This window comes from Rattus norvegicus, chromosome 7 (assembly GCF_036323735.1).
Source record: "Rattus norvegicus strain BN/NHsdMcwi chromosome 7, GRCr8, whole genome shotgun sequence".
Classification (NCBI taxonomy): domain Eukaryota; kingdom Metazoa; phylum Chordata; class Mammalia; order Rodentia; family Muridae; genus Rattus; species Rattus norvegicus.
Genome location: NC_086025.1, coordinates 23,287,237 through 23,303,027, shown reverse-complemented (window position 1 = coordinate 23,303,027; position 15,791 = coordinate 23,287,237). Strand labels below are relative to the sequence as shown.

The window sequence follows — 15,791 nt, the reverse complement described above, 5'->3', positions numbered from 1 at the left end:
TATCTGAGGTGAAACCCGCTGCTTTTCATTCACACATTCCTTTGTTTGTAACTAGTCCGGAATGCAATAGTTTTGTATTCAGACAACACAAGAGTCTGAATGTGTGCAAAAAAAAAAAAAAATCACATACACTACAGCTCAACTGTGATCCTAGCAATTCATTTCAAAGAGAAGTGGTCTTTTTAAGAGGTAGGTAGGTAGGTAGATAGGTAGATAGGTAAGTAGGTAGGTCGTTGTGTATGTGTGTTTACCTGTTAGATTTTATGCACACCTTATGCATGTAAGTACCCACAGAGGCCAAAAGGGGGTGTTGGATCCCCCTGGAACTGGAGTGATAGATGGTGGTAAACCATCAGGTATGGATTCTGAGAGCAGAACCCAGGTCCTCTCCCGGAGCAGTAAGCACTCAGGCCCCAGAGGAGAAACCGTCTCTCTCACTGTCTCCCTTTCCAGCTCAGCGTTGCTGTAGTCCACGAGACTGGGTTGTGGGCTGTGTTGTTTCCATTCCTCAGTCCTTCCTTTTCCATGCACCGTATGCCTTGCTAGGTGCCATGCGCTTCGCAAATGCAGGGCGGGTCTGTGAGCCAAAAGCCATTCTGTCCTGCCAGTTTGTCTGTGCTTTAAGGGACAGAAAATGGCGAGTTCACATGAGAAACTTAGCTCATGTCGGTCTCCCAGACAGAGAGTTCCGACTAGAGAGGTGCCTGGAGTACCCGGGTATGTTTTCTGCTAGCACTGGGCAGTGAGCTAAGGCTGCCTGGGCTCAGGCGACCTCTTAAAAGACAAGGCTCCAGGGAGGGCCTCCTGCCTCTTGCTGGGCAGGAAATGAACTATCTTATTTTAAAGGAACAGACCAGCTTGTTATCTGCTGACAGCTTATGATACGTGTGCAAAGCCCTGACACTGAGGCCACCCACCAGCGGTGACCTACAGGAACCCTGATAGTGACCTAAAATAGTCTCGTCAGCTACTTCGCCCTCGAGAGGCATCACAAACGTGCCCCTGAAGCATATTCAGTGATGGCTTTCTCAACAGCAGTTGCTGAGAAAGCCAATTCTGCTGCCCACTCTCCAGGGTGACACAGGATGATCTCAGATGCAGAAAATAAATGTTCACTTGTGCTTTAATTTCTTTTATTTTAAAACCACAATTAAGTCATTTTCATGTATCATTAAAAGACCGCAGTTAGGCTGTAAAGTAAGGACCCTCTCCATCCCCATATTTCTGCTACCTTTTTTTCCCAAAGCCCCTTCTAGGATTAGCCAGCCCATAAAAGGAAACCATGTATCGGTCACCTACTCTAGCTGCACATAATCACACATAGGCCAAGGCTGGTCACATTGCCCATGACCCTCTAAGTCACAGATGATTAAGAGGGACTGACAGAGAAATCAGTTGTACAGGGGCCCCAGTGAGGATCCCAGAGCTAGGAAGACACTTGTCACTTGCCCTGTTTGCCCACCATTCTACATCTGATTGCTCCCAAAAGCCCCCCTTCCCCCAGTACCATCCCTCAGAAGGGAGTGGGGCTTCAACACAGAAATCTGTAGGGAACACCTTGCCTAACAATAGGCTTTCAAACGAGTGGGTCATACATTGGGTCAGGAAAAGGAGTTTCTGCAGAGAAAAAAAAAATGTGTTTCCTACAGAGTGGCTGCTGCTAGGGCTTTAGGAAAACTCCTAGGGGGCAGGCATTACCAACAGGTCTTCATTCTTAGCACAGCAGCGGTCAAACATGAGGAAGGCCATGAGCCTATGAAAGGCCACTCCTTTCAAAGATGGACACTCCTCAAGGTTCCTCGTTAGAAAGAAACCTAGCCGATCCCTCCGGTCCCTCCGTCCGACTAAACCTTATCTTACTTCTCCCTGAAAACACAAAGAGATGCCATTGCCAGCTTGGAAAGTAACAACTAAGAACTTTCCAGCCTTAAATGAGTCAATCAGCGACTTGTAAACATCCGTAAGCTATGAGGGAAAAAAAGCAATCATGCAGAGAAGTTAACACAGACTAAAGTCAGAGCCAACGAGAATCCTTCCCTGTGACACCCATGGCTGTGTGACTTTGTTAGCTTACCCCTCTGTACCCCAGTTTCCTTTTAGGGGCCTGGGGGCATGTGCTTGTCATTCTGTTTGGGGGTCTAGAAGGAAAGTTAAGAACGATGATGATGATGATGATGATGATGATGATGATGATGATGATGAAAACAATAGGTAAGGGCTGGAACTGTGGATCAATCAGAGCTTCCTAGCATGCACAAGGGCCTGGGGTCAACCTCAGTGCCAAAACTTACATAGATAGACAGACAGACAGACAGACAGACAGACAGATAGACAGACATAGATGATAGATGGATACATAGATACACATAGATGATGGATGGAAGATACATAGATAGATAGATAGATAGATAGATAGATAGATAGATAGATAGATAGATAGATAGATAGATAGATTGATCAACTGATCAATTGATTGATACATAGTGATAGGTAGATGATAGGTATGGTGGTAGATGATAGGATCAGGAGCGTCATCAAATAGAAACAGATGAACAATGAAACCTTTTTAAAAGCTACCTTTGGCCCTGGCTGGCACAGCTCTGATTTGCTGAATGGTTGTGTAAACGCTGAACAACTCTTCCTGGATTCTCATACTGAGGTGCAATGAGACCTTGGCATTTAACGGGTAACGATCCAGAGACACACTTAGAAGTCCACGTCTGGGTTGGGGATTTAGCTCAGTGGTAGAGCGCTTGCCTAGCAAGCGCAAGGCCCTGGGTTCGGACCCCAGCTCCGAAAAAAAGAAAAAAAAAAGTCCACGTCTGGGCTAGGGCAGTCAGGTGGTACAGCATGTGTCCAGTGTGAACAGGGCCTTAGGATGGATCTGCTGTGCTACAACAAGTAAACACATCTGACTCTTAGACCCGCTTTCATGCCAGTAGGTATAAACTGTAGAAAAATGCATGACTGCGTTCTAAATAGAAGAAAGATCAATCACTTACAAGAGTATGATTACCTTCTCCTAACCTGACTGAAGCACACATCAGTTCTAGTGGATATTTGGCCCATGCATTCTTCGGTCATAATTTACTTATAGTAAAAGTTTTCTCCTAGTAGGATATGGTTATTTAAGCTTTTTAAAATGCCTTTCTTGCTTCCTCTCTTCTTCTTCTTCTTCTTCTTCTTCTTCTTCTTCTTCTTCTTCTTCTTCTTCTTCTTCTTCTTCTTCCTTTCTTCTTCTTCTTCTTCCTCTTCCTCTTCCTCCTCTTCTCCTCCTCCTCCTCCTCCTTCTCCTCCTTCTCCTCCTCTTCCTCCTCTCTCTCACTCTCTCTTTCTGCCTCTGTCTGTCTTTCTGTGTCTCCCGCCCTCCTTCTCCCCCTTCCTTCCTCCATCCCTCCCTCCTCTGTGCATGCATGCATGTGTGTGCACACAGGTATGGGTGTGTGGAAGTCAGGACCACCTTAATGTCAGTCCCCTCCTTTCACTTTGCTTGAGAGTCTCTTGTGTGCTGCTGTGCACCCCACTCTGTCATAGGTGACTTAAAGGACAGTTGGCCCCTGGCTTCTGAGCATTCACCTTTCCCTGCCTCCCAGGTCACTGTAGGAGAGCTGAGATCACAAGAGCATGTTCTGCAGTCCAGGTTTATTGTGGGGTCTGAGACTCCAAGCCCAAGTCCTCATGACTGCACATGGAGTGATCTATCCCCAAGCCGCACTGCACACATACACACACACACACTCTCTCTCTCTCTCTCTCTCTCTCTCTCTCTCTCTCTCTCTCACACACACACACACACACACACACTCTCTCTCTCTCTCTCACACACACACCCTCTCTCTCTCTCTCTCTCTCTCTCTCTCACACACACACACACACACACTCTCTCTCTCTCTCTCACACACACACACACACACACACACACACACTCACACACACAAGCCTGGCTTCTTTCATTTAACACAATGCACCCTAGATCTGTGCTGCTTGCCCATCATGGTCCTTCCCAGTGCTCCATTCTGTGGCTGCCCACAATCTACTCACTACGTCACAGACATTGGGGTTATTTCCAGTGTAGGACCATAAAGGATAAGGATGCTGTGGAAATTTAGGTAACAAGCCTTTTTGAGAGCATAAGTTTTCTTTCACCTAAATAAATACTTAGAAATAGGAGAGCTGGGCTACATGTTGAATATAAAAAGTAAATAAATAAGAATAAAAACTTCCAAACCACTTTCTAAAGTATCTGATCATTTTCCTTTTTTTAATTTTATTTATTTGTTTGTTTGTGTTGTTCTGTGTGAGCACATATGTGCTGGGGTGTGTAGGAGGAAGTCAGAAGACAATTTGGGGTGGGGGAGTAGGTTTTCTCTTTCCAGCAGATGGGTCACAGCGATTGAATTCACGATCTTGAGATTTGACGTCAGGAACCCCTAACCTCTCAGCCGCCTCTCCAGCTCCTCTACTGGTATTTTGTTGTTGTTGTTGTTGGTTTCTTGTTTTTTTTTTCAACAGTGTATGAGGGCTTTGTCTGTTGGTGATCCACCGTTAAAGCCAATATAATTATTTTCTTAATTTCTTTAACCATTCTAAGGAGTATCAAATAAGCCTTTTCACTACTCTAACTTACATCTTGAACGTCCTTACTTCTTTTTTTATAACATCCTCATTTACCCAAACAATTTCCTCTAAAATAAATGTCCCCACTCAGCGAACACACTTGCCAAGGCTCATAGCAGAGAGCACCGAGTCTGTCTGAGCAGACTCCTAAGATCCTAGCAGCTCACCGGAAGTCACAAGTCAGACCCAGAGTCTTGGCCATTACCTGATGATAACCCTTGACCCGTCTTTCATTTTTGTATAGCTACAGATAGGTAGTGGTATTTTGAGACTAACTTTCAGCATTTCCTAGATGACTCTCACCAATGCTCACCTCTAGGTCAGCAGGGTTTTTCCCGTCTAGACACAAAGATTAAATAGGCATCTGCCTACGACAACCCCTCCTATCTGCCTTCCTGGGCAGATAGAATCTTAGAAAGACATCAGCTCACCAAATAGTTGAGATTCAAAACCATTCTTGGCTACCAGTGCACTTATAAATGCTACTCCTTACACAGAGGCGTGCTGGAATGGCAATCTCAGCCTCAGACTCTTGTACCCATTTGCACACCTTTGGGGTCAGTTTTCCTCTGTGGTTAAATTTGGAGAGTTCTTTAGATACATCAGACGCAGGCTGTTGATCGGACTTGTGACCCACGAGTCCTTCTTTATAGTACACGTCTCCCCTTGTGCCTTCTAACTAGTACCTTTGCAAGGTAAGGCCAGGGGAGCGGTTTTCCTTCAACAAACAAATCCTGTTCCTTGTATCATGCCTAAGAGCCTTTGGCTCACCCAGCTTCACAGTTTTAGGTTTTATATTTAGGTTATGTTAGCCTTTTTTTTTTTTTTTTTTTTTTTTTTTTTTTTTTTTTTTTTTTTTTGGTCTGGGCAAAGATGTGGATCAAAGCTCATTTCCAATAATTTCAGCAACATTCGCTGGAGATGTTAGTCTTTTGGTTTTTGGTTCTGTGTCTGTACATGTGCACACACACGCGCCTGCCGGCCTTCCTTCCTGTGTGCACAGGATATCATGTAACCAAGGCTGGCTTCAAACTCCGTAAGTAGCTGAAACTCACCTGGAACCCCTGATCCTCCTAAATCTACCCCCCAATGCATGAGCTGTCACACCCAGCTACAGCCACATTTCTTTAAAAGACTTTCTGTTTACTGTACTGCTTCGGTGGGAGTCTAGAAAACAGTTTAAGTATTTGTGTGCTTCTCTTCTGCACTCAGCTGGGCATGTCCGGTCCTTCAGCTGGGCATGTCCGGTCCTTCAGCACTCCCATGCTATATACCGATTCATCTGGCTAAGGAGTAAATTACCCTCAGTTACTCCCCTCCCTCGTAGAAACCGAGAAGCGTATGTCCTCCAACTCAGACACCGTCAAAGTCATTTTGGTTACACCAGGACCTTTGTCGTCCCATACAGGGTCTGTTTGTTCATGTCCGCCATAACATTACGTAGGATTTAACTGCTGTTATCTTGCCTCTATACATCACTCAATCCCACTGCGGTCAGAAAGGAGTCTTAATTGGATTTCAGTCTCTCCAAATTTGTGAAGAGTTGCTTTAAAATCCTGAGCCTAAAAAACAAATCCCAAAATATCACCTCTCTTGGAAAATGTTTCTCTTGTTCTAAAAAAAATGAAGTGAAAAGAAATGAAATGAAAGGTGTGACCTGAGTCCTTCGGCAATGCTCTGTGCCAATGAGGTCAAGTTGATTGACAGGACTGTTCAAGGTTTCTCTAGCCTTAAAGATTTGACGGCCACCTACTCCACCAATTATTGAAGAGAAGGGATGCAATCTGTGGCTCTGGATTTAACAACTTCTTGGAGTTTTACAGAGTTTTATTTCATTTCCTATATTCATTAAAGTTATGATTTACATTCTCTTGATGAGCTGGCATCATAGCACGCACTGTAAAATTATCTTTCTTATCCCTGGTCAAAATGTCCTACTCTGAAATCTACTTGTCCAATGAGTTCTGCCCACCCCAGCTTTCTTGTGATTGGTGGTGTCTTAGCTACTTTTCATTTTTCATAAGATTTATTTATTTATTATATATAAGTACACTGCAGCTGTCTTCAGACACATCAGAAGAGGGCATCAGGTCTCATCACAGATGGTTGTGAGCCACCATGTGGTTGCTGGGAATTGAACTCAGGACCTCTGGAAGAGCAGTCAGTGCTTTTAACCCCCCGAGTGATCTCTCCAGCCCCTTAACTACTTTTCTATTGCTGTAAAAAAAAAAAAAAAAAAAAAAAAGGCAATGGCCAAGCCGTGGCATCTTTTTCAGCAACAGAAACAAAATAAAGTGTTTGATTAGGGCTTTCTTACAGTTTTAGAGGGTGAGTTCATGACCGTTTGTGGCAGAAAGAAGCATAGTGGTAGGCTCCTATGCATGGTGCTGGAGCAGTAACTAAGAGTTTACATCTAATCTACAAGTTGAAAGCAGAGAGACAGAGACTGACCTGACATGGGCTTTTGAAACCTCAAGCCCACACCTCCAAAAAGGCCACACCTCCTCCAATAAGGCCATGCCTCCTAATCTTTCCCGAACAATCCCACCAACTGGGAACAAGCATTCAAAAATAGAAGCTTGTGGGGTGACCCTCATTCAAAGCACCACAGGCAATAACATGCTACATCCTTTTCTCCTCTTTGCCTTCAACATATTTGTGTCTGCATATTTAAAGTGAGTCTTTCCCAGTGTGAGAGTGCTTCCTTGTAATTACAGCACTTGGGAAGTAAGGGCAAGAGGTTTGCCTGTGAAATTTGAGGCCAGCATAGTCTACACTGTGGGCTTCAGACCAGCAACACAGGGAGGCCCTGCTCAAAAATAAACAAAGAAATAAAGTGAGTCTTCACAAATGTGATGTATTTTTCACATGTGTATGTGTGTGTGTGGTTTGCACTGATATATGCATGTATGAGCACATGTATATGGATGCCTGAGGCAGATGTTGAAAGTCTCTCTACCACTAAGGTAGGGCTTCTCAGTTGAATCCAATGCAACTAGGTATCTAGTCAGCTTGCCCTGAGATCCCTTGTCTCTGCCTGGTACTTATATGGGTTCAAAAGATCTGAACTCCAGTTTTCACTCTGTGAGGCAAGTGTTTTTCACACTAAGCCATCTACCCAGTTCAGTTCTTAACTTTTCATCTAGTGTGATAACCCACACCTTTTTTTTTTTCCGGAGCTGGGGACTGAACCCAGGGCCTTGTGCTTCCTAGGCAAGCACTCTACCACTGAGCTAAATCCCCAACCCCCAACCCACACCTTTTAATTAAGGTATTTAGACCATTTATATTTAATTTGGCAGGTTTATAGCTACTATCTGATGTGCTTTCTATTGTGTGCATCTGTTGTTTTGTCTCCTTCTTTGCCTCCCTTTTAATTATTTTATATAATCCTACTTCATATCAATTTGTTTACTATACTATTTAGGGGGTTAGGCATTTGGTTCTGTGTGTATAAAAACACATTGCATTTTCTGCTGTCTACCTTCAAGTCACATTACACCACCCTATGCACAGACATCCACAGCATCATGCATGTTTCCATCCTGCATGGTCTAGTTCTCTACACTTAACTACAGTGTTTCATAAGACATCAATGCAGCACTAGCAATTTGGCCTTAACCAGGCATTTTTTAAGCTCCTAACAATGATGCCCAGCATTTTCCATTCCTTTGTATGTCTCTAGATCTCTATCTGCTCTCATTTTGCTTCTTTCTGGACAATTAATTACATTTCTTTTTCAGACTTTACATATCTAAAACAATCTTCATTATGTCTTTATTCTTTACATATGTTACTGTTTTAGATGGTATTTCAGATTTGCAACAGTGTTTCTGTTCTAGTACTTTAAAGATAAATGTGCCACTGTTATCTAGGTGCACTAGAGTCCAACCAGGGAGCTGTTGTCATGGTAACTGTACTCTATTATCACTACATGTTGACTTTGCCTGCTTGTAAGATATACTCGTCATCGATTTTAAGTTTGTAGTGGTGTGCGATTTTCATCGTGTTGCCGTTCTTCAGGGTTCTTTGCATGCTGGGAATTGGACATTCAGCAGCTCCATCAATTTTGGGAAAGGCTGATTCTAAATTTCAATGTCTTTTCTTCTTTCCCCTTGACATCGTCACACAGCTCACTCATGCTCTCTTGGTATATCCAGATTTTTCTCTGTGTTTCTTTTTGTCTTTACTGTTTGCCTGTAGATTGAACATTTGTCAGTGTCTGAGCAGCCTCAAACTGGATACAGTGTGTTTTGTCTCAAATGTTGCATTTCCACATGTAAACTTTCAGCTTGGCTTTGGGTTTTCAGTACATCTCTCCCTAACACACTTTTCCTTGCGGCCCTCTTGAATATATGGAATAGAACTGTAACTTTCTCAGTCTTTGCCTGACACATGTGTCCTCTCTGCTAATTTTAATTATCTAGTTTCTCTCTTCACTACTCATGCCTAGTTAGTTTTGACTGAATTCAGATATTGTAAATTTTACTTTGGTTTGGTGTTTGATAAATTTGTATCTTTTACCTTTCTGTGTGTGTGTGTGTTGTGTGTGTGTGTGTGTTGTGTGTGTGTGTTGTGTGTTGTGTGTGTGTTGTGTGTGTTGTGTGTGTGTTGTGTGTGTTGTGTGTGTTGTGTGTGTTGTGTGTGTGTTGTGTGTTGTGTGTGTGTTGTGTGTGTGTTGTGTGTGTTGTGTGTGTGTGTTGTGTGTGTGTGTGTTGTGTGTTGTGTGTGTGTGTTGTGTGTGTGTTGTGTGTGTTGTGTGTTGTGTGTTGTATGTGTGTGTTGTGTGTGTGTTGTGTGTGTTGTGTGTTGTGTGTGTGTGTTGTGTGTTGTGTGTGTGTTGTGTGTGTTGTGTGTGTGTGTGTGTGTGTGTGTGTGTTGTGTGCTACAATGGGCATGTGGGGCTCAGAGAACAACTTGCAGGAATGGGTTCTCTCCCTCCACTATGCTGGCTCCGGGAGTCAAACTGAGGTCCTTAAGCTTGGTGGCAAGCACCTCACCACACACTATGCTTGTATTTCTTAAGTTTTCATTGCTGGCGTTGCTTCTGATGAATCTCTTGCACCCTTAGCTCTATCTCAGGCATTTTGGAGGGACATAGGCTTATCCCAGACTAGGAGGGACTTTGTGCAATTTAGGAAGGGCCCGATGGGCGCGTGCGCACGCACGCGCACGCGCACACACACACACACACACACACACACACACCAAGAGCTTTCCTGGTACCTTTTTAATAAATCTCTGCCCTCCTCTCTGTCCCTCTCCATCTTCACAGTCAGCTGCTCTTCTCTGGGCAAAGGTTAAAAACTTTAGCAAGGCCTTCCACTTATGATCTGGCCATCCCTGTCCATTGAGGCCAAATGGAAATCAGATTTGTCCGGGCCAAAGTAGACTATTTGGAATAAATCCTGAAAGTATCCAGTAGGGGGAGCTGTGGGCGCCAGGCTTCTTACAACATGTCCTCAGTTGGCTTACAAAGCTGCCTCACCTTCCTCAGGCTGACACCCAACCCTCTCCTCCCCACAAAGACAGGGCTGTGTGGCCCCCTCTCATTTTTTTTTCTTTCCTCATTTTTTTTTCCCTGAGTGTCATTAACTGTTACCATGCCAATCCTAAAGGAAGAAAACGTCCAGCATAGCAGCCCAGAGTTGTAAGAACCTGCATTTGCTGTCCCCTAACTTTCCAGCCCCAGGAACACCCAGCCAAGTGGATGGCATGAAACTGAATGTCAGAGACAGACGTGGGCTCTGCTAAGGGAAGAAAGCCACTCGGCCAGCAAAGCTCAACCTGGGATGCAAATGCAGAAGATTTCAAATGCCAGGCCCACGCTGGGTCTACCAATCCCTCACACTGCCAGCTGCTGAGCAACCCAGACTGAGATTTTTTTTCTTCCTCCTACCCTCCATTCATTCATTTACTCACTCATTCATTCATTCATTCCTTGCTTCCTTTCAGTTTCTCTTTGGGAGAGAGAGTTCCATTTGGGAAGTTCTCATTCCAGCACCGCGTTTTCAAAAATGACGGACTGTCCAAGTAGCCATGAGCGGGAAGGCTTCTTGTCTGCTCACCTTGCAAATGCCTCCGTCATCCCCATGTTGAGCCTGTGCCTGTCTGGTTGCTTAATAAGGGTCTGTCGAAGAGGCACACAGGCAACAGACCTCTAGAGCATCTGCTGAGCTTTGAGGACTGGCTTTGCCACTATTGTAGAAAGCCTAGATTCAAAGCGTGCATGCCTTTAACGCCACCGTTCAGAAGGCAGAAGCAGCCTTTTCAAGTCGCAGGCCAGCCTGGTCTACTTAGTGAGTTCTGGGACAGCCAGAGGTACACAGTGAGACCCTGTCTTAAGAAAGAAAAAAAAAAAAAGCAAACATGTCAGCCACTTATATTTTGAATAGAAGGGGCCAGAGGAAAAATCTCCTGCACATTGGACAAGGCAAGTCTCCCCTTGCACCACTGTATCTGCACATTACCAGTCATCTCTTAAGGGACCAACATACTGAGAGAGCCACCAGCGTCATTCAGAGAACAGCCTTCCTCTGTGCTTAGAAGTCACCTTATCTTCTATGGTCTGAATAGTTACATCCTGCCCCCATGCAAACCTGCCCAGTTTGTTACTGTAACAAAACACCTGAGGCAGTCTAACTTTATAAAGAAGAGAAGCTTACTTAGCTGACAGCTCTGGAGCTGAGGCATAGTGCTAGCAAGGGGCTCTACTGCACCATGGCAGAAACTCTTGTGGAAAAAAGAGCGCTAGGTGTGGGGAAACTGCGGATTAAGGTCAAAGTCTATCACTGACCAGATTGCCTTTGGGAGCTTGGCATGTCATGGGAACTCCCTTCATTAGCAGGGCTCCTCCCTCTCTGATGGGGAAATTCTGAACTCTCATATACACCTCTACCTGAGGAATGCCACACACGGCCTCAATTAGCTCATAGGATCCATGTCCTTTCTCCTGGTAAAACCTGAGCCTTTTAGTCAGCTAGCACCAGAGATTCCTGGAATTCTTACCCATACTAATGAGGCATTTTGGTGCCCTCAGCCCTCATCCAATGACCTTTGCCTATCCTGGATGTCCCTACCCTCGGTCCTCCCAAACTCTTCAATCACCAGTAAGTAATCTGCCTTCTGATAGTTGTTCCCGGTGTGGTATTACCTTATGTACTTACAGGGCTTCCAAAACCCTTCTTAATCATCTCTGCTCCCACTGCCCTTGGGTACTGTTTTGGTCTAAGATCCACAAGAGCAGGTAGCCCCACAGAAAGGAAGCCGGGGGCTGATGTCAGCCTTTTATAGCAACTCTATTAGAAGAGCAAATCAGGATCTCAATCAGACATAGCTCAAAGTCCCTGCTGAGGACAGGCAGTGAAAACTCATCCAGTTGACATTAAGCCCAAGTCAACGTAGCTCAGTCGTACACACACACACACACACACACACACACACACACACACACACACACACACACATTGTAAACCAAGCAACACATAACAGGAAAGGAAATTCATCCTCGGGTAGGCATACTTACACTTCTGCCACTTGCTACCATTTTTAAATCATGTCTTGCTCTCTTGTTCTTTGTTCTTCCCTGCTCTTCCCCTCTTCCCTGTCCCCTCTCTCCCCATCCCCCCTTCCCTCTACGTGCTCATGGCTGGCCTTTCCTCTCCTCTCCTCTCCTCTTCTCTTTTCATTAAACCTCTCCACGTGGAAAAAAATAATAATAAGTTATATCTTGTTGGGACATTATCCCAACTCGAGTCTTTGATAAATGTCACTCCCCATCAGTATGCATGCAATGTTTGGCAGTGTTTGTTGACTGACTGGAAAATCCTCTGGGGAAGATCGGTCATAGCTCTAGTTCAACAGAAGTGCAAAATGCATACTTGTTCACAACCATTTCTGGGTGAGACCTGACTTCCTTTGCTCACCTTAAGTATATCCTGGGGGACTAGAGAGATCGCTCAATGGCTAAGAGCACCAGCTGCTCTTCCAGCGAAATCTAGGCACCCACATGGCAGCTCACAACTGTGGGTTCCAGGGGATCTGACATTCTTTCACAGTTATATTTGTAGGCAAAATACCAATCACATAAAAATAATAAAAATAAAATTATTTTAAAAAAATATGTACATCATGGAATGGGTCAAGTCACCATCCCACTGTACCTCATAAGCCTCACCCTTGCTGCTCCCAAGTTCAAATCCCAGTCTCCCTGAAGTCTCCCCTCCACCTCTCAAGTGCTCTAGCAAAATGCTACTCCTTCCAACCTTAGATTTTCAAGACAGGGTCTTGTTATTAACTCATGATGGCCCTGAACTGACTGGGTTGCCCAGGCTGGCTCCAGCGTGTGATCAGACCAATAGGGCCTTCAATTGCCTTTTGTCTCTGGCAACTAACACGCCAAGTGGCTAACTGCATCTTGTAGCATGTCTTGGCTCAGTCTAGAATGAATGGATTAATCTGGTCTGTTTGATTATTCCAGAGTGCCCAGGAGGAGCAAGGGCACCATGCGGTGGCAGGGGCGTTTGTGACGAAGGCATGGAAGGGACTGGAAGCTGCTCCTGCCAAGTAAGTTCAGAGAACTGCTCCACCCTGAAATGCTGCCTCCCCTTTCCCACCTGTTGACCGACCTTAATTACAAGCCCACACGAGGAGTCTCTAAGAATAACAGTGTTAAAAGATGAATTCTCCATGTGCAACAGAGTCGTCTCTCCCTCTTGTATCCGCCTATAAAACCTGGAGAAACATCTACAGAATGACCCTCTTTGAAGACATAAAATGGGGTCACATGTAAAGCTTATGAATACATATAAGGATATAAAGCTGTCACTTCTTGCTGTTGTCAATCATCATCTCGACCACTAGGCTACCTTTGGGCGCTGTGCTCCCCACCCTGGGCCAACCAGGGGCATGTGGCCATTGAAGAAATTCTTAATCTAACAAAAGGGACTCTTATAAATTCCAAACTGTCGAGGAATTAAACACAGGTCCTCCTGACAGGAATTGAGTTCAGCTGCCTTCAGGGCAGAACTGGGAGTGTTGTTGTTTCATCTTGGGTGAAACTGTGGTGGGTCTGTGAGCTCTTGTTTATATCGTTGGGTGGACAGCCCTCCTCTATAGGGCTCTAGACCCTTAGCAAAAGACAATTTAAAAAAAAGACTACCTTGGCGGGTTTTTTTTGTTTTGTTTTGTTTTTGTTTTGTTTTTTTGTGGAACCACTAACGGTGGGAATGGGGGTGTCTCCGACTCTTAGCTTGCTCTTGGGACCCTTCCCTCCTACTGGGCGCCTCCTCCAGCCTTGATATGAAGATTTGTGCTTAATCTTACTGTATCTTGTTATGCCATGTTTGGTTGATCACTGGGAAGGCCTGCTCTTTTCAGAAGGGAAACAGAGGAGCAGTAGGTCTGTGGGGGAGGGGAGGTTAGGAAGTGGGGACTGGAAGGAGTGGAGGAGGGGAAACTGTGGTCAAGATATAAAGAGATAGATGGATGGATGGATGGATGGATAGACAGACAGACAGTTGGATAGATAGATGGATGGATAGATGATAGATAGATAGATAGATAGATAGATAGATAGATAGATAGTTGGATAGATGGATAGATGGATGCATGGATAGATAGATAGATAGATAGATAGATAGATAGATAGATAGATAGATAGATAGATAGATATTTACATCCATTCTTTTTTTTTTATCATGTCAAGCCAGGAGAGGAAGAGTGGAAGAGAGAAAGAGAGAGAGAGAGAGAGAGAGAGAGAGAGAGAGAGGATACATCCATTCTTTAAAAATGTAACTAAATCAAATAAAAATACAAAATTCATGTGTCCATTATGATGTACATGAAGACTTCAGGGGGCCTCAAGAAAAAAAGTCCCAGGGGAAAGACACACTTGAGAAGCAAACACTGGTCCTGTGGCCAGTGAGTTGCCGGGAGGCTTTCCAGATAGCATAGGAGTCACCTGGGAGGACCCTGGGTCTGACGTCATTCACCTGTGTTTTGCAGGCAGGCTTCAGTGGAACAGCCTGTGAAGCCTGTGCTACTGACAACGTTTTTGGGCCCAACTGTTCAGCAGGTGAGTCTGATTTTTGTTCACTTAAAGCATTGGGAGGGCTTTAAATCCCCAGAGATGGTTACTTTGATACTTAATGGTGGTTTTAGATTTCCAGCCTTCAAAACGTGTATAGATTAGTGTTGTTTTAAGACACAAAGTGTCTCAATTTTCCATTGTTGTAACAAAGAACATGAAACTGGAGCTTTAATGAGGAGACAAGATTGATGCGACTCAGTTTGGGGGCCAGAAAGTGTCTATGCACCACATTTTCTTTATCCATCCATGTGTTGGACAGCTCGGTTGGTTCCATTTCCTTGCTATAGAGAGTAGAGCTGCAGTAGACACAGAGTGCAAATGTCTCTGTGGTAGAACATGGAGTCCTTGGGGACTACGCCCAGGAGTGGTATGACTGGGATATAGGGTACATCTAGCAGATGTTTTCGGTTTTCAAGAAAATCCATAAACACATATAGACATTCAGCCCCATAGGTTCCTTGGCATGTTTCGTAATACATTTCACCTGCAGCAGAGGGAAGACTTCCTCATTCTGATCCCCAGGATTGTTTTGTTTGTTAATTTATTTTTACTTATTCACCTTACATCCCGTTCACTGCCCCTCTCCTGGTTCCCCCTCCCACAATCCTTCCCCCATGCGCCCCTCCCCTTATCCTCTGAGTGGGTGGGGACCCCCTTTGGGGTCTTCCCACCCTGGCACATCCTCTCCCAGTAAAGCCAGACAAGGCAGCCCAGCTGGAAAGAACACATCCCACAGGCAGGCAACAACTTTTGGGATAGCCCCAGCTCCAATTGTCCAGGACCCACATGAAGACCAAGCTGCCCATCTGCTACATATATGCAGGGAGACCTAGGTCCAGCTCATGTATGTTCTTTGGTTGGTAGTTCAGTCTCTAATAGCCCCATGGGTCCAGGTTAGTTGACTCTGTTGTTCTTCCTGTGGAGTTCCTATTCCCCTAGGGGCCTGCAATCCTTCCTTCTAGTCTTCCAAAAGAGTCCCCAAGCTCCATCCACTGTTTGGTTGTGGGTGTCTACATCTGTCTGAGTCAGCTGCTGGATGAAGCTTCTCGGAGGACAGTCATGCTAGCCTCCTGTCTGCAAGCAT

The 15,791-nt window shown here is 44.8% G+C and overlaps 1 protein-coding gene across 5 annotated transcripts in view; it reads left to right on the top strand.

Moving 5' to 3' along the window:
- Stab2 (stabilin 2) overlaps positions 1 to 15,791 on the top strand; it is a 205,696-nt gene that overhangs the window by 39,606 nt on the left and 150,299 nt on the right. For all 5 annotated transcript variants that reach the window (XM_063263071.1, XM_063263072.1, XM_039078516.2 and 2 more), the window contains 2 exons: positions 13,097 to 13,182; positions 14,623 to 14,692. In XM_063263071.1, the coding sequence (XP_063119141.1) occupies positions 13,097 to 13,182; positions 14,623 to 14,692 (156 nt within the window). The remainder of the gene's footprint in view (positions 1 to 13,096; positions 13,183 to 14,622; positions 14,693 to 15,791) is intronic.